Source organism: Musca vetustissima, unplaced genomic scaffold (assembly GCF_032173495.1).
Source record: "Musca vetustissima isolate MV318-11 ecotype Yass unplaced genomic scaffold, APGP_CSIRO_Mvet_v1 utg7192, whole genome shotgun sequence".
NCBI lineage: Eukaryota > Metazoa > Arthropoda > Insecta > Diptera > Muscidae > Musca > Musca vetustissima.
In genome coordinates, this window is record NW_026880622.1 from 164,920 (window position 1) to 182,786 (window position 17,867).

Sequence of the window (17,867 nt, forward strand, 5' to 3'; positions counted from 1 at the left end):
TTGGGGTTGGATTTTAGTAAGGGAATTTAATAAAAATCGATGTGGTATTAAAGGAAATGCATTGCAAGGTCTAGTAGACTAATTAAAAAGCTCATGGAAAAGCTTTGCCTTCATTTCTAAGGGAGAATGATATTATAATATATTTTACTTCAAATAAAATTTATTTTGGTTTAATTTTTTTTAAGTTTTTTAATAAAAAATTTAAATATTATTTCCTAAAAAAATAAATCCAACAATGTTACAGAAAATTCCCCTATTTGGTATGTGAAAAAAATGTTTGCTTTGCCATTTATCAATGTCAAGTTATTGTATGAATTTCAAAATTGCAAATGCAAATTTCTTTGATAAGCTTCTAGGGAAAAATCCCCCAATTTTCTGGAGTAGATTTTTAAAAATTCTATTCTCTATATATAAGAGATTTTCATAAGGTTAAGGTCATAGTTTTCAAACTACTAAACCTTTCATCATGTCATTAACATTGAAACTTGCAATTTTATTTACAATATTTTCGATATTTATTGGCATTGGTAATGAGACCGTAGCGACTTTTGTCCCTTCACCAAGATCTCTTGGTTTGACTGTGGTCTTGGGTGAAAAACAATATTATGTGGGTGTGTCGCAGAAGGTAAGAGAGCGGTTATTAATAAAATATAAATTTGAAGTGAAAAAAATATTAAAATTGTTTATAAATAAAAATTAATTTTGATCCATCTACCGGAAACCTCAATGATCTTCTATTTATAAAACAGTTTATCGATTTTTTTGTTTTCGTCATATAAAGTACCTTATTGGTCCAATCCTTCCTTGATTCTGATTTTTAAGTGCAAAATTAACACAAAATTTCCTTTATTTTTTATTTTATTTTTAGCTCAACTGGTATGCGGCCAATTATATTTGTGCTGCACGGGATATGACTTTAACGGCCATTGAATCTCAGGCGGAATATGATAATTTGAGCAATTATTTGTTTGCGAATTGTAAGTGTAAAGGTAATGTAGTAAAGTCGGACTGGGCTGACTTTATGATACCCTTCACCACTTTTGGATATATTCCACATATGTCGAATATATGTGGTAGCTATATCTGAATCTGGACCGATTTTCACGAAACCTAGCACATATCATTCTAGACTCAATTAAGTAAGGTATGTCAAATTTCGTACAAATCGAAGGATATATGGGGACTTTGGCGCACCATTTTATTAAATATATATGGGAGCTATATATAAATCTGACCCGATTTTCACGAAACTTATCACTCATTATTCTGCACCTAATTCAGTACCATATGCCAAATTTCGTGCAAATCGAAGGATATATAGGGAAAATTTCTTAAATAACAAAAATATATGGGAGCTATAAAAATTTAATTTTCGAAACCTAGCACACATCATTCTAGACTCAATTCAGTACTCTATACCAAATTTCGTGCAAATCGAAAGATATATAGGGACTTTGGTGTCCCATTTACCTTAAATCGGGCAAAACTATATATGGAAGCTGTATCTAATTCTGAACCGATTTTCACGAAACTTAGCATACATTATTCTCGATCTAATTCAGTACTCTATGCCAAATTTCTTGCAAATCGAAAGATATATAGAGACTTTAGTGCCCCATTTATTTTAAATCGGTCAAAACTATATATGAGAGCTACATCTAATTCCGAATTTCAATAGGGTTCGTCCACGGGCCAAATAAAGGAGCTGTGCCAAATTTCATCCAATTCGAATCAAAAATTCGGACATGAATAAATCGACATAAAAAGTGATTTTATGCATACAAACATATACACAAAGACATAATACCCTGTACCACAGTGTGGTGAAGGGTATAAAAACCAAGGAAAATATTTAAAAAAATTTTTGAAAAAAAATAATTAAAAAAAAAATTCAAATTTGTTGATGGTCAAAGAAAACATTTTTAGAATAGTTATTAAAAAAGTTGTTTAAAAATCTTAACAAAACTTGTTAGAAAATAATTGAAAATAAATATTTTTAAGAATTTTGCTTATTTCTAGCCTTTGGAAATATATAAAAAATTCTTAAAATTTTTTTGGGTCTTTTTAAATATATTTTTCTTTTTCCCTAGACTTATATGATGCTGGATTTTGGATTTCCGGTTCCGATTTAGCTTTGCACAAACAATACACCTGGCTATCGAGTGGTGCAAATTTCAATTTTACCAAATGGACCCAGGGACAACCCCCTAAAGGCAACAATCCCAATCACTGTGTTGCCACAAATAGCAAATTTGAATGGACCACTGCGAATTGTGTAAAGGAATACTTTTTCATTTGTTCCAAGCCGACAGAGCCGGCCTGTGGCGTCAAGGGTTCGTGTCGTTATACTTACAGTTTATTTTGAAAAAAAAAATAAATTTTGAAAATTTATTTTTTATTAAAAAATAAAGAATAAAATTCTTTAACTATGGAAAAAATACAAAAAAAAAAACACAATATTTTTTAATTTTTTTATAGTTTACAAAAAAACTTTTTATTACGCAAAATAGTACATGGGGTTGAGGGGGGGAACAATATATATTCGTTGTTGTTTTATTTTATTGTGATTTTTTTTTATTTTGTATATTTAAAGCGTAATCGAAATATTAGGAATTCTTATTGAAATAAGAAAAAAAATACAAAATTCTACGTATATAACTAAATTAAAAAAAGAAATGGAAACAAATTTACAGAAAATAGTGAATAAAAAAAATAACAGGCCACCTAAATATACACAATTTGTTGTTGTATGGCCATTTAAAAAATCCCTATTGTTTATTAAAATTAATGACTATTTTTTGTAATATATTTTTCATTTGTTTTTTTGTTTTATTATTTTCAAATATACATATTTATTTTTATTATATTAAATTATTATTATTATTATTATAAAAATAGAAATGGAAATTTGTTGCTTAAATATTTGGGGAAAATGTATGCATGAGTATTTGTTTAAATTTAATTTTTTTATAATATTTTCTAAATGTTATAAACAATATTTATACGTAGAGGGGAAGTAAGAGAACCAAATTGATTTTTTCCTTTGTTTCAAATAATATTTTTCTTTGGAAAAATATTACTGAAAGCACACACACGAATTAGATAATATCTACAAGGGGGGAAACAACACCTAAGGGAAATGTGAAATTATTTAAAAAAAAACGAAAAACGAAAACGATGACTGTAAATAGTTTGCAATTCCCTAAGAGAATTAAAATCTATTTGTGTAATTGTGGGCTTTAAAAAAACCAAAATTGTTAAAAAATTAAAATATTATTTATATATAGGTTTGTATTTGTTTTTATAAATAAAGTTTCAAATTAATTTATATACTTTTTATAACTTTCTAAAATCAAAACTAAGGCCAGGGGATATTTTTTTCTAATGAAATAGGTTTGGCTTGGCCATAACCAAATTTGTTTATTTTTTTCTTTCCTGTCAGGGGTCTGAACTTGATTTTTGTTTTATAATAAAATGTGGCAATTTTTATATAAAACCAAAAAAAATCTGATCCTGGAACTTTTTTTTGAAAATTTGTATTTTCTCCTATTTTTATAGGTCCACCTTTTTGTAGAAAAAATCAAATGTGAAAAAAAGTTTCTTTAAAAAAAACGGTCTCGTCGCTAAAAATTCCCTACACAAAACTATCCCCTTGCCAACTTCTCCTAGCTCTCATTCTCTCCTACTCTTCTCTTCAATTAATTATTTTTTTCCTAAACTTACAATTTACTTAACTAACTAATATTACATTGTTGTTGTTTTTATTTTATTTAATTTTTGTTGTTATAGTTTTCTCTTTTTTTTTGTTCCTGTTCATGTCACTTGTATGTATAAAAAAAGTCTCCTAAATTAATTAATTTAAAAAATTAATTAAAATAATAGTTGAAATTAAAAAAAAATCCAATGTCACATCATATGCGCCATCTTTAAATTAAATTAGAAAAAAGAGAACCCAAAAATTCACTTTTCACTCCTTGGGGCGAAATCTCAGTGAATCGAGGCTAAAGACCTACTACTCTAACTGGATACATACATATGTATGTCTGTGTGTGTGTGTGTATATCATCAATGATTATAACCAAATTGATATTTAGGTGGCTGCTGCTGTGATGACGATTTACTTTGATTGGGATAATAGAGATTATGATGTGACGATGAACGCCTGGGTGGTTCAGGACGATAATTGGCGGGATAATCACCATCTTCATGGCTGTGCGTATTACGATTTGGAGAATGGCGGCGCATAAATCTCTCCTCGATATTGGACGTAGGCCAACGTTGGAAGTGGCGGGTCGATTCATCGGAGGAACGTCTTCGTTGATAACGTTTGGCGGAGGCAAGGTGTGATGCATCTAAGTGTGATTGTTGGCGATAATTATCCTCATCACCACTACCAGCAGCTGCCGCACTGCCCACTACACCACCTCCCGTACTAACACGTGGCAAAGCTGAACGATACTTACGCCTCGAACGTTCATCCAACGATGAGGTGGGTGTAAACTGGCGCCTTGGCTCAACATCTTCATCATCAATGAACTCACCATGACGCCTCTGCAAATCGGCACCATAATTATCATAGGCAAAACGTTCTCCGCTATTTTGACGTTTACGTTCTTGATGTTCCTCCAAGCGGGTACGCCATTCATGGGCTGTTACCTTTTGATTGTACAAGGCAGGGTGGGCCGCAAATTGTGCGGAACTATTATTGGCAAAGAGATCGTGATAGGAGGATTTTCGCCAACCTTCTTCATATCGTCTCTGTGTTGTCTCATCTTCCAAGGCTTGACGTCTTTGCGAACGTGAGGAACTGCTTTCAGAGGAATCTTCTCCCGATGTGCCAATACCCAAATCTTTTTCATCGCCATATGCCTTATAGGGAGCACCCAAAAATCCTTTCGAGGTAAAACCATTCACACCAGCCACATTTGAGGCATAGGGCAGATAGAAGGCATTCGCAAAGTTCTTATCCATTTTGGCCAATTTAATTTTTCCCTCAATTTCATCGATTTCATCATCACAGCCCTTATCACGTCCGGTCCATGTTTGCCAAGAGCCAGGGCCGAAGAGAGACAACAACACGGGCAACAAGAACAGGCCATGCATGGCACCAAAGAATATCACCAAGAACACCATTTTGAAGAATACCAAGAAAATATAACTTTGGGCCAGCAACAGGGCGACAATACCCAAAATCGTGGAACTGGAGCCTTGAATAATTGGCAAGCCCAGCGAATGGAAGGCTTCACGTACTCTAGCCTTTGGACTCTTCTTTTTCGATGACATATACGTATAGCAAATGTGGGCGGTAAAGTCGACCGAGAAGCCGATGCACATGATCAGGTTAATCATGGAAATGGAATCCAAATTGACATCCCACAAGGCCATATAACCGGCCACACCCATTTCAATGGATATCACAGAGAATGCCACCCACAGGGAGCACAAAATATTCGGTATAAACACAAATGAGATGATCATCATAATAATGGCACCAATTATCATCGATTGTATCGAGGTGGGACGCACCAATTCGAACTGGTCGAAGAACACAAAGTAAGGATGGAAGATGGTGGCATTCAGCGGCGAGTCTTTGCAAATTTGTCTCAAATCACGGACCATTTCCTTTTCATGATTGGTATCGGTAATGTTGACAGCTTGGATAAGGAAGCGGGAAGCCAAAATCTTTGTGCCATTTTCATTGAATTTAACATCCAAAGAGAAAGGATTTCCAGGGAACAGCCAATGTTCTTTGACGGCGTCGATGAAGTCTTGTTCGGTGTCCAAGGTCAAATTTAAATAGTCATTATTACGTTCAACAAATGACAGGAAGGAGCGGATCCATGATTCCGTGTACAAGGAGGAGGTGACATATGAGGTATTTTCCAAATTGCGTGTTAACTCCTCAATATCATCCTGGACCATGGGATCGGAATAGTTTAAATCACCAGTTATAATGACCTGTAAACAAAAAGGACTATTATTAGCATGAACTAGGGAGTATAAAATCAGGAGAACCCTACCTGCATACGATATGGAAATTCGCGATAATAATCATCTTCACGATCGAAAAATTCCACTGAATAAGAATCTGAACGTGATAATTTACGGCGCTCCAAACCCTCCTTCATTTGGGTAATGCCATAGCAGGCCCCAGCTAAATAGGCTCCGAAAATCAAAATTATTAAAAATTTACACCAATTGTTGTTGATAATGGCCGATAAATTGTCACGGAAGAATTTCATCAACACATGGTCTTTGTTGTCGGTGGGATTGTCGGGATCTTCGCGGTTGATGCCACCTGACATAATGGCGCGGTAGAAAATGTTGCGTTTTTCTAAAAGATAAAAAAAATATGAAATAGATTATAATCAGATTTTTTTTAGGGATTTAAGCTAAACTTACCCTTTATGGCCACCGATAGAGGTTGCACCTTGCACCCGAATATAGCATGACGATTTTGTTGTTCTCTATAACCCGATATGGCCATGCAGGCAGCAAAGAAGGTAACATGCCACAAAAAGGTGAAACCCACCGCCAGCACCGAATATTTACAGAAGATTTGAACCGATCGGAAGGGACTAATGATGCCAATCCAAAATGAAATTAAATCTGTCAATGAGGTGATGGTAATCGAAACAGCTGCCTCGGACATCATGTGACCCATACGTTCAGGAACAGACATTTTGGGGGAAGTTCTACGCCAGGCAGCCAACATAACAAAGGTGTCATCAATGCCAATACCTAAAGGGAGAGAGGAGGGATATTTTTAGTAATTTTTAATAAAGGAAATTTCAACGAAAGGGAGAGGACATTTTAAGAAAAATTCTCCATTAAAAAATTAATAAAAATTCTATTAAATACTTACCAATCATCAAAAATGGTGCCGCCAAATTAATGCCAATAAATTCAATACCCAAATACATGGCCAAACCGAAAGCAGCACAAGTGGCCATTACAGCAGAAATATTACCCATCAGTCCCAACCAAGGTTTCGAACGTACCGCATCTCCCATCATACAAGTGATGACACTGAACAAGGCCATCAGAATAAATGTGGAACTAAAATAAGGCACAACCGTTTGTGTGTTCTTTTCCAATTCATGATCGAGGGTTCGAGAGGCAAAATATGCTACAGATATGTGTTTAAATACTCCCGTGGTTTCGGCCTCTCCCACCACACGCAAAAATGTTTCTTCCCATTCGGCACCTCTGTAAAAAAGAAAACAGGGTTAATATTTTGCAGAATATACGATGATTTTTTTTCGGAACCCTACCTTTCATCTTGCCGTTTGGTATCCGCAGTCACAAAATATACCAATTGTATGGCTGGCACACTTATAATATAATTATCCTCGGTGACTTTGGTACCGCCAAAAAATACCGGAAATGCATGGGCATCCCATGTCACGGGATTGAACATCAGGGGAAAGGTTAAATTCAATTCACCGGATTCGATCTAAAATTATGAAATTGAAATAATTTAGTATCACATATCGAAAAGGTGAGGGATTTCAAAACTTACATCATCCATAATATAATCCAAATTCAAAATATCATTTTCGAAACATTCATTTTCCCAACGGGCACAGGCATCCTTATAGGTAAACGATTCCCCGTCATATGTCACTGTGGCATTCTGTATGATATTGTCCAATTGTCGTAATTCTTTGAATATTTCTCGACGTATCATATTGTCATTGCCATCTTTTGGTATGACAATAACTCGGCCAAAGCGTCCTAAAAAAACAACAAGAATAAAAAATTGTTTAACAAAATATGGAAATAATGAATAGAAATAAAATAAATATTACACACGTAGTCAATAAAATACACTAGGCTACAAAACTTATACATTTTCTAAAGTCCCTATGTATATTGATATTGGAAGAGAACACATATCTACGAATTTTTTATATATATAAAATAAACTTGACCTAGGAAAAACGTCACCTACGGTCCTACACGATTTTTTTTATAGAAAAATATTTTTCCAGAATTTTTTTCTATAAAAAAAAAACTTGATCTACGATCCTTACGGATTTTTTTCTATAAAAAAAACTTGGCCTACGTAGTTACATTTCTTTCTCTTTTTGCATTTATACTCTTTTACAATATGTTTGTAACCCTGTGTAATTAAATGAACATATTTGTATGAATTGTGAGTAAATTTGGGTTTTTGTTTTGGTGACCGTTTATCTTGCACTACGTGACCATACGTATGCATACATCGAAAAAACGTTTACCCCTTTTCTTTGCCCATATTTATATATGAAAAAAAATTATTTATATTTTTTCATATTAAGATTTGCATGTTTTGTTCAATTACTTTTTGTTCATTTTGAGTTAGGAAAAAAGCTTAAAAAACAAATAATCATAAAAAAATATATTATTGCTTTTTTTGTTTCTTCTCTCCTTCTCAATTGTCCCCTAAAAAACACGACAGGGTAATAAATCTAATGAACTATTGTCAGCAGCACCACCGTCAGTCACCAGCATCATCATTGGACAAAATAAAACGATTGAATTGTTTTTCTTTGTTGTAGTAGTTTTTGTAACTAATATAAAGGAAGCAATTATGTCATAGATTTTTCAATACAAAAGGGATATAATAGTCATAGAAAAATAATGAAGAAGATACTGCAAAAATTAGGGAAAATATAAAAACCCCCATTAAAAAATTTTAGAATAATGCAGGGAAATTCAAGGTTCGTATAGAAAAAATATTAAGGTTTTGATTTTATTCCAGAAAAAAATCAGTTACAATTATGCTAAGAATTTCCCAAAGTATTAGAAAAGGTTCAGAAAATTATAATAAATTGTAATGAAAGAATATAAAATTGGAAAAAGTGGATATTGAGTATATTTTCTGAATTGTATATCACGAATACATTTTATTATATTAAAAAGAATTAATTGTTTTAAAAATTATCTAAAGATTTTCATTAATCTCTCAGACAAAAATGCTATATAGATCGTATAAGTGTTGACAACATGTATACGCACTAAGGGTACAAAATAAATATTTATGGGAAACTTTTGACCGGTTCCATTTCACTAGGATCTCGAAGAATGGAAATTGAAGTCAGAAATGACCTCAGAAAAAATACAAAAATATAATAAAATAAATTATCAGTAGTGTTTGGCGGGTTATTTGGGATACCATTTGTATTTTGTTTTTGCAAAATAGTCAGGCTTAATCCCAGTTTGTTGTTTTTATAAAAAACAACTATTTATTAGTGGGGAATGTATGGCATTGTCCGCCGTGGGGTAAGGCAGGGAATTAAATTATTAAATAAATACGTTTTACCCGACAATTTTATTACAAATGTTTAACAGTTATAAAATTGTTTTAGGTCTATCTTAATTAAATACATTAAGGAAAAAATTATTTAACTTTAAAAAAATATCTTCCAGAGATAGAATTTTTGAAGAATCTTTTTTTCTAAATATAAAAAAATTAAGAATCTTTTCATCTAAATACAAAAAAAAAATCTCTCAATTATGTCTACTCAACAACTTTGTTTAGATAAATCCGCGACCCTCAATGCGTATAAGTAGTGACAGCATGTATACGCCCTTTAAACCCTTGTGAACACTTCAATACAGAAATATTCTCCAAATGGAAATATTTATGTTTTGACTGCAGAAATTTTATTTGACTTCTGGCCAACAAAAATCTAATTTTTTATTCTATTCATATCCCTAGGATATTCATATCCGTATATTAAGACATTTTCTAACAAAAAAACAGTTTAGGCTTTAGCCTAACATTTCAGCAATTAATTGAACGTTCCAATCTCAAAACATTACACGATTTTTTTTCTGCTTTGTTAAGAAAAATATGAACTGTGCTAAACAAAAAAAACCTTGATAGTCAGACTAAGATTAAAAAACAATAACAACAAATTAAGAAAAAAGGTGTAATTTGACCTCTACACAGAAAGTCAGCCAACCAGAAAATAACAAAAAACATGTCTGTCCCCCAGTTTTTTAAGTCAACCGCACATATAAGTAGATCAGCGGAACTAAAATAGGTTAAGGCCAAAATGTGATGATGATGGTACGGGGTTAAGGTATTAACCTTTGTCATCTTCTTGTGACAAAAAACAAAAATTTCACATTAGTCATCTTTGCTTAATTACAAACCTCATCGAATACTAAGCACATGTTTCAATTGAAAATAATTTGAAAAAAATATATCTCTAAGACAAGAAACCAAAAAAATGCACCAACACATAAGCTTCAGTTTGGAAACATACAAAAAAGCAAAAAAAAACAAAAATGGGTGTGGGAATAAAGCAGATGAGCGAATAAGTGGGGTCATGGCACAAAGCAACCAACGGCAATGAAATACAAAACCAAAACAAGGCATGATTTTTTTTTATAAAAAAAATTTACTTAGAAAAAATGATGAACAATAGATTTTGTGAATTGAATTTTGGTGAATTGCCTTATTTTTTGTGAGTTGGAGGTTCATTGAAGACCCCACACGAGAAAAAAATTGTTGTCGGCTTTTTATTGGAAATTAAAAAACCTTGTGATTTATTTTGTTGTTGTTGTTCAGCTCGAATTAGTTCATCATCCCAATGATCCCATGTTTTTTTTTTTGTTCTGCTTCATCTCTTCCTTCTTCTTCATTCCCCTAGTTTTCATTTAATTTGTTTTTCCCCTCTACTTTTCCGCAGTTGTTTGCCGTTAGTCATTTTGTGAAGACGACGAAGAAATCTCAGTTTCTTCATCAATTGGATTTTCTTTCACATTACAATCATCATCATCATCATCATCGCGATCATCGGCTGTGTGCAGAGATACGTTATTTTGCGCCGCCACTTAAGAATCCGAGGCTACAATTCTGGTGCTACTATTTGGTATGTGAAGCTGCTGTGGCTGCGGCTGATGATGATTATAATTTTATGCATCTACGTTACGTTTTTTTGTTTATTATTAAGTGACGTACAATGGAGAAAACAGAAAGTCCCAGAATGAAATTTGTTGTTGTTGTTGTAAAGTGAACGACAATGATTGAGGCTTCCAGACGGTTCTCGTTGGATGTCGTTCAACAGTTTTCCAGTGACTTGCTCTAATACATGATGATCAACAACAACAGCATGAGCAAATTAAATAATACAGGGATGAAATTATATTTGAGGTTTGCTGAGGGCCTCTTCTATCAGCTCGCATGCGATAGAATGTAAATAAGGGAGTCCAGATATAATTTTGTTAAAAAATAAGTATTTTACTCTCTTATTGCTGAAATTAATTTAAAAGGTGTCACCTAGTGCGTATAAGTGGTGTCAACATGTATACGCACAATAGTACTCAGTGACTGAGAAAATTGTTCTCAACAGAGGGATAATAAGTGAAGGAGAATAAGATAATAATAAATATTAATGAGAAGTATAAAAAAATATTTTTTATAGTCCAAAAAATATATGGGAGAGAAACTCAGAGGCTTATAAAAAATATATTTTTTTTTAAATTATTAAAAAAGACGGATTTAAAAAATGGGTTGTGAAGGATAAAAAAATATATATATTTTTTTAAATTTACAATAACCTCAGACTACAGACATCACTCCTAAATTAATCTTAGAAAACCTCATCAATTCTAATCCAAAACTATAAACGCAAATATTAAAAGACTAATTTTAATTTTCGAGGCCCCTCCAGTTACTGAAGGCCTCTTCTGACTACCAGCTCATCTTAAAGAAGACAATCATCATCATTATTAAATGACAGAACCCATCTAGTGGTGCTGAGCCGATGGCAGAGGGCACACATCAAAACTACGTATGAGAATAATTCTAGAGATATGTTTATACACATTATATACATATGTATGTATGACTGTATGTTTGTAGCACATGTACGTGCAAACATATTTAAATTTACAGCTTAGTTTAGTAAATTGAATTAAATCGCGCTCTTATTATTTTTTATTTAAAAAAAACCGAATTGAAATGAAAACAAACACATTCCCACATGCTTTACTTTAAAGGCAACAACAAAAATACAACAACCACAAAATGATGCTGCTGGAGAATTGAATGAACGAATGGTGATGATCTGTGAAATGACTTCGAAACAAACAACATCAAACACACAAACAACAATAAACATAAAGAAAGAACTCATAAAAATCAAACAAATAGAAGAATAACATAATGAAAATGAAAGTCAACGCCTACTAAAAAAATTAATTGGGTTTCACTTTGAATTAATTAATTTATAACGACGAAATTGAAAGCAAATTTAGCTACAAAAAATAAAATAATTTTTTTGTATCGATTTCCCTTACCTGGCCTTGTAATACGCCCAACATTAAAACGATGTGTATAGTTAACCTTAAAATACTGTTCCACAACGGCCCGTTCCGCCTTACCCTCACCATTAATGGGTGAGAAAAGATATTCGGGATCGATTTGATATTTTAATTGTTGGTAACTGAAACAGAAGATTGAGGAGAGAAATTAAATAAATTGAATATTTTATAAATTATTTTTATTTTAATTCCAACTTACCCCGTAATACACAGCAACGTCAGTAATATTGGCACAATAATAAAATAGCCTGGATGACGGGCAATAAATTTACCCAAATAGAAGAAGGTTTTATTTAACGTCTTGTCCACACAAGATATACCACAAGCCATCTGGAAAATAAAGAGGAAATAAAAGGTAAGTTAATTGAAAATAATTAGAAAATAAAAAATAAAACAATAAAAATAAAATTAAAAAATATATAAAAATAATAAAATTAAAAATAATAAAATTTAAAAATAATAATAATGCATGTCTATAATTCATCAAAAATGTTAACGTCTTCCTCTCTTAAAATGTAAATCCATAGCAGATAATATTTCTCCCTTTTTTTAAATGGAAGCCTATATCACTATCTGTCTTTAATATCATGCCCTCTCTTCAATGATAAAAAGGGTCTAATTAGAGAATAAATGTCATTGATGAATACACACACAATCACTTATCTCTTTCTATCACCTGTTAAGTGCTTGACAATACAGAGAAGAGCAAATGTGAATTCTCTTTAAATTCTCAGCATATGCATAATTAAAGCTTTCCTTAGAACATTTGATGTCGCTCTCTTTAAATGTTTATCCATGACTTGCATATTTGAGAGATCTTAAATGGATTTTAGACTCTTTAAAAAACTCCAAAGAGTGTTCCCTTTCAGTGCGACATAAAGAGACTCCCATAATATGATCACTTCATTGTAATAATAATAAAAAACTAGCTACAAGAATACACTTAACAATTTAAATATGAATGAATGAAATGATGACGATGAAGTAATACCCCCTCTCCTCCAAAAGCAATCACACAATCACAGTCGTTAACCTCGCCTAATCGTTTCTTATTAAATATGTTGGAACACTTACAACAACAACAATGCCACATACAAAACCCTACTCATTATTAATAATAGTTGTGTGTTTGTGGGGTTGGGAAATAATTCATTTGACACTGTGATTTTCAAAGCAAAAAAAAAACCTACGAAACATCATCATGCCAATCATCACATTTTGGGTGGTTTTTGAACAACAACAACAAAAAGGGAGACGCACACACAGACACACACTCAAACGCAATTCACCTGAAAAAGGCATGAAAGGTAAAACTGTTCATTGTCATAGAGCTATGCATATGTTTGGGCGACGTTAAACGTATACTCTTCATATTAATAACAAAACGTTTTAAACATTATTAATATGAATATGTATAAAAAAATCTCCCTCTAATGTGTTACGCTTCATCGCCGAATAATAAAAAAAAATATTTAGTAGGGGTGTTTTATTAAATGTCTCACCTTGAAGTGGCTGCATGCTATTTTAATTTTATGTTTTTTTTTGTGAGGCAGAAAATAGGGAGAGAAAAATGGGACTTAATACGTTAAAGGGCGAGAAGAAAACTTTAGACGCTCGAAAGAATTTTTTTGGGGTTTTATGAGGGTAGATATGGGCAAAATGCCTCATATGAGACTTCGAAAGACAATAAATTTTTTCTTCAAATCTGCTATAGACAAAAAAGGGAGACACGAAAAAAATTATGACCTTTAGATGTCTATAATATAGGGAAGAGGTTCAACATAAGTCTCCAAAGTTTCTGAAAGTTTTCAGTAGGCATCAGAACACCTACAAATCAGAAGATTTTCTGGGGACTTCCAATTTCTGAATTTTTTTCCAGTGCTCTTCCGGAGGTGTTTATTAAATAGAATATCGTTTTTCAGGAATTTGCAGGAAGTTTTCTATAGACAGAATTCATACTGGGTATTTTCTATTCTGAAGGACTTTCTGTAAAAAATAAACAGAAGGCTTTCGAAGGTCTTTTATAGGCAGAAGACATCCTGTAGATCTTATAAAGATCAATCAACCTTCTCTGAGGATTTTCTTTTTCTATTCTGGAGGACTTTTCTGTAAAAAAATAAACAAAAGGCATTCTGAAGGTCTTTTATAGACAGAAGACATCCTGTAGATGTTATAATGATAAATCAACCTTCTCTGAAAGACCTTCTGTTTAAAAAATCAAACCAATGGAGGAAAAGAAGATTAAAAAAAAATATTTTCACTTCCTCGACAGATAGAAGATATTTAGGTTGGTTTTCTATAAAAATACATTTACAAAGAGGAAGTGAAAAAACATGTCATTTACAACCTAGAGGTAATTGAGTAATTGTAAATTAAAATAAATTACCAAATAATTTGCATTGCCTAAAAATCACAAAACCATGCATTTTAAAGGTCAAAATTAATGGGCCCCTATTAGTGTTAATATGACGACATTATAAAATAACCGTCGATTAATGCCGGCGTTTTTGATTTAATTTAGTCATTTTTATTTGTAACCCAAGATAATTTATCATCCTTGAAAGTTAAATATTTTTACGGTATTTTGCAGCCAACAAAAATGGAAAGGTTTAAAAAAAATTAGAAACTAATTGCAGTTAATAAGAGAAGATAAGAAAATCTACATTTGAATTTATTTAATTATTTTGTTTTGGGCGAAATTAACCAAATTTGCAGCTAATCAAGGCAAAATCAACAATTAAACCACTAATGCACAAAATAGTACGATAGCGGTGATTGCTAAACACGTATTCTCTTTTTGTCTCTTTTCGTCAGTAATTTTTGATGATTATCTCTCAGTTACGCTCTCACATACTTACTCTTAATTTAGTTCTGTTCAACTCTGAATTAAACCTATTAAAAGACTTAAGCAACGAACATTATTATTGTGCAAGAGAGAGCAATTATGTAAAGCTCTGTTATCTCCCATGTGTGTGCATGAAAGAGAAAGAGGTTAAGTTACTCATTAGAATGTAATGTCTTAGAATCTAATTAGATTCCAATAACTAGAACAACGACCTCATAACAAAAGACTTAAGCAAGAAACTTTGTAATAAAGGAAAATAAAGAAAAAAGAGCATTAAGAGCAGAGAGTCACTATTCATTGCATTTTTAAAAGAAAGAAAAAATCGGGCCTACACTTTATTTATTTATTTAATTATGAGAATATTCCCTTTGTTATTGTAAAACCCAAACGCATTTTGTTGACACTACTCATTATTATTAACACCATGTTATATTTATGATTAGCATCCTCCAAATAATGAACGTGTGCTCATCACACCAGTCTCAAAAGAAAACCTGACAACACACAAAAAAAACTAAATAATTATCATTAACCATGAATTTAATTACGAAATTTTTTCCACTTAATTTGCTTACATTTTTTCAACATCGTTAATAACAATGGCAAAAAGCAGAGCAGAGCAGTCACCAGCAGCAAATGTTCATCGTCAAAGCCACCAAAAACCCATTGGCCATAAATCAAGATTTTTTTGTTTTGTATTTTTACAATGAAAACGAAATCCCCAAACAGAAAACCAAGAAAAACAAAAAATAGTGTCGCAAATGCCAACAAAGTTCATTATCACACAACTAAAAAAAATCATCTACACAAACTTGCAGTGTAGTTCAAATTTTTGATGTAGAGGAGGCCAAAAAGCCGGCTCAATTTAAATTCCAACTCAAGTATCTGCGGACATTGACAGAGGCAAGGGAGGGGTGAAATAATTGTCTGCAGCTTCATAATGTAAGAAACCCTTGACTCTGAGGAAATTCATGAATGAATGTTTGGATATTTTTTGGTAACTGATTGATTTGTCGGGGAGACTAGCCTTAGCTTAGCTAATGAAAACTTTTGGTTTTCAAAAATTGCTCTTGTTGTTTTTTGTGTGCTGTTGTGTTTTGTTTAATTTTTTTTCGATTTTTATTTGAAAGTATCATGCATAATGTAACAAAATCCCAGACTTTAGACTGTGGCCAATTGTGTAAAGTGTTTTTAGTTCATTTTTTTGTCTATACTCATCATAATTGAGCTTTGCTGTTTTATGCCTTTCAATGAGCCCCCACTTATCTCTGATTTTAATTTTTGGTGCATAAATATTCAGTTTTGTTGCTGTGAATTATGACTGCATTTCATGTTTGCAGTTAATATTTATATTTTTGTGTGTGTTTTATTACTTTTAACCGCATAGTTTGTTTGTTACACGATAATGTAGTTACACATTTTTTTATGAAAACTTGGTTTGTAAACCCTAAAAATGTATTTTTAGTGCTTGGGGGTTTTTTTGTGTTTGAATTTCGAGTTCAGGGAGATGACATGCACAAATTGACAAAACATAAAAACAATGTGTGTTAGTGGAAATGTGAAAAAAAAAACTGAAACGCAAAGTTCGAGTTGTGTGTTTTTTATTTGTACTGAAAAAGGGCACAAGTGTACAATGAAAATGAAATAATTTATTTTAAATGAAAATGTAGTACATTATGGTTAATTTCCAATGAAATCTCATCGAAAAATTTTGTGTGTTTGAAAACCTTAAGAAAATATTTATTTAAAAATTGTTATTGCAATTTTGTTAATTTTTTTATTTAAATTTAATTGTTTAATGTTTATTTCATATGATAATTTAATTTTTTATCCTTCTCTGATCAAAAACATTATTCCCATGGTTGTTCTCTTGCCATGGAACTCTATATTAATCGTATAACATACTCTCTCATTTCGCTTTAATATTAAATATCACAGAAATATAACGGAAGCAAAAGACTTAAGCAACAAACTTTGATAACTATTCCAAACAATGACTCTTATCAGTGCCTCTCTTCATCAACGGCTCTGTAATAATCACATAAAGTCCTCTCATTTATCAATAATAACAGTAGCTAAATACAAAAGACTTAAGCAACAAACTTTGATATCACCCATAACGTTCCTTCTTTAATGACTCTCTTAACAAGCATCTATCAGATTATCAGAGAGAGAGAGAGAGAGAGTAACTCTCTCTTTGTTTTAAAATGGCAAACACATAGAAGAACCATTAAGAGAATTTTAAGAGATAGCTGTAATAGAAGTTATTTTAATTCTTTAAGGGAAAATCGTAAGAAAATATCGAAAAAATGCATTTATATGAGTAAAATATGTAATAAATGATTAAATAAAATTGTAAAGGAATTATTAATGGATATTGTTTTTGAAAATTCAATTTAGCGATAAAAAATGTAAATTGTATCTTCATTTCTATAAAAAGAAGGGGAAATATTTTGAATGAGTAGTTGAATATCATACTTTTTAAGAAATGCCAATCTAATGTGATTTTTAGAAATCGAAAATTTTACAAAATTAAATTGTAATGAAATTAAGATAAAAAGAACCCAATATTCTACAATTATTAATTTTCAAGAAATACCAAACTATTTTTTTATTTCTTATATCTCCATTACAAATATAAATTTTCCATTACAACAAGTTTCACATACGTCTAACCAAATACAATTACAACCAAATTTGG

General features: G+C 31.7%; 2 protein-coding genes across 2 annotated transcripts; one reads left to right on the forward strand and one right to left on the reverse strand.

The window, feature by feature from the left end:
* The first annotated feature begins 466 nt into the window (after nucleotides 1-466).
* On the forward strand, nucleotides 467-2,365 carry LOC133326332 (galactose-specific lectin nattectin-like). Its single transcript, XM_061535001.1, has 3 exons — nucleotides 467-625; nucleotides 869-977; nucleotides 2,091-2,365. The coding sequence occupies exons 1-3, from the start codon at nucleotides 467-469 to the stop codon at nucleotides 2,363-2,365; spliced, it is 543 nt and encodes a 180-aa protein (XP_061390985.1).
* A 1,700-nt stretch (nucleotides 2,366-4,065) lies between these two features.
* Nucleotides 4,066-12,651, reverse strand: LOC133326333 (patched domain-containing protein 3). Its single transcript, XM_061535002.1, has 8 exons — nucleotides 12,521-12,651; nucleotides 12,298-12,443; nucleotides 7,523-7,737; nucleotides 7,275-7,456; nucleotides 6,866-7,209; nucleotides 6,403-6,741; nucleotides 6,021-6,334; nucleotides 4,066-5,958 (listed from the first exon to the last, which is right to left on the reverse strand). The coding sequence occupies exons 1-8, from the start codon at nucleotides 12,649-12,651 to the stop codon at nucleotides 4,066-4,068; spliced, it is 3,564 nt and encodes a 1,187-aa protein (XP_061390986.1).
* Nucleotides 12,652-17,867: the final 5,216 nt, after the last annotated feature.

What these genes read in the sequence shown, in the direction of transcription:
- LOC133326333 (XM_061535002.1), bottom strand. Translation starts at nt 12,651, where the DNA reads ATGGCTTGTGGTATATCTTGTGTGGACAAGACGTTAAATAAAACCTTC. An exon ending in ACGTTGCTGTGTATTACGGG is followed by an intron (nt 12,444 to 12,520) that starts GTAAGTTGGAAT and finishes CTTCTGTTTCAG; the next exon opens with TTACCAACAATTAAAATATC. An exon ending in AATTTCCATATCGTATGCAG is followed by an intron (nt 5,959 to 6,020) that starts GTAGGGTTCTCC and finishes TTTTGTTTACAG; the next exon opens with GTCATTATAACTGGTGATTT.
- LOC133326332 (XM_061535001.1), top strand. Translation starts at nt 467, where the DNA reads ATGTCATTAACATTGAAACTTGCAATTTTATTTACAATATTTTCGATA. An exon ending in ATGTGGGTGTGTCGCAGAAG is followed by an intron (nt 626 to 868) that starts GTAAGAGAGCGG and finishes TTTTATTTTTAG; the next exon opens with CTCAACTGGTATGCGGCCAA. An exon ending in CAATTATTTGTTTGCGAATT is followed by an intron (nt 978 to 2,090) that starts GTAAGTGTAAAG and finishes CTTTTTCCCTAG; the next exon opens with ACTTATATGATGCTGGATTT.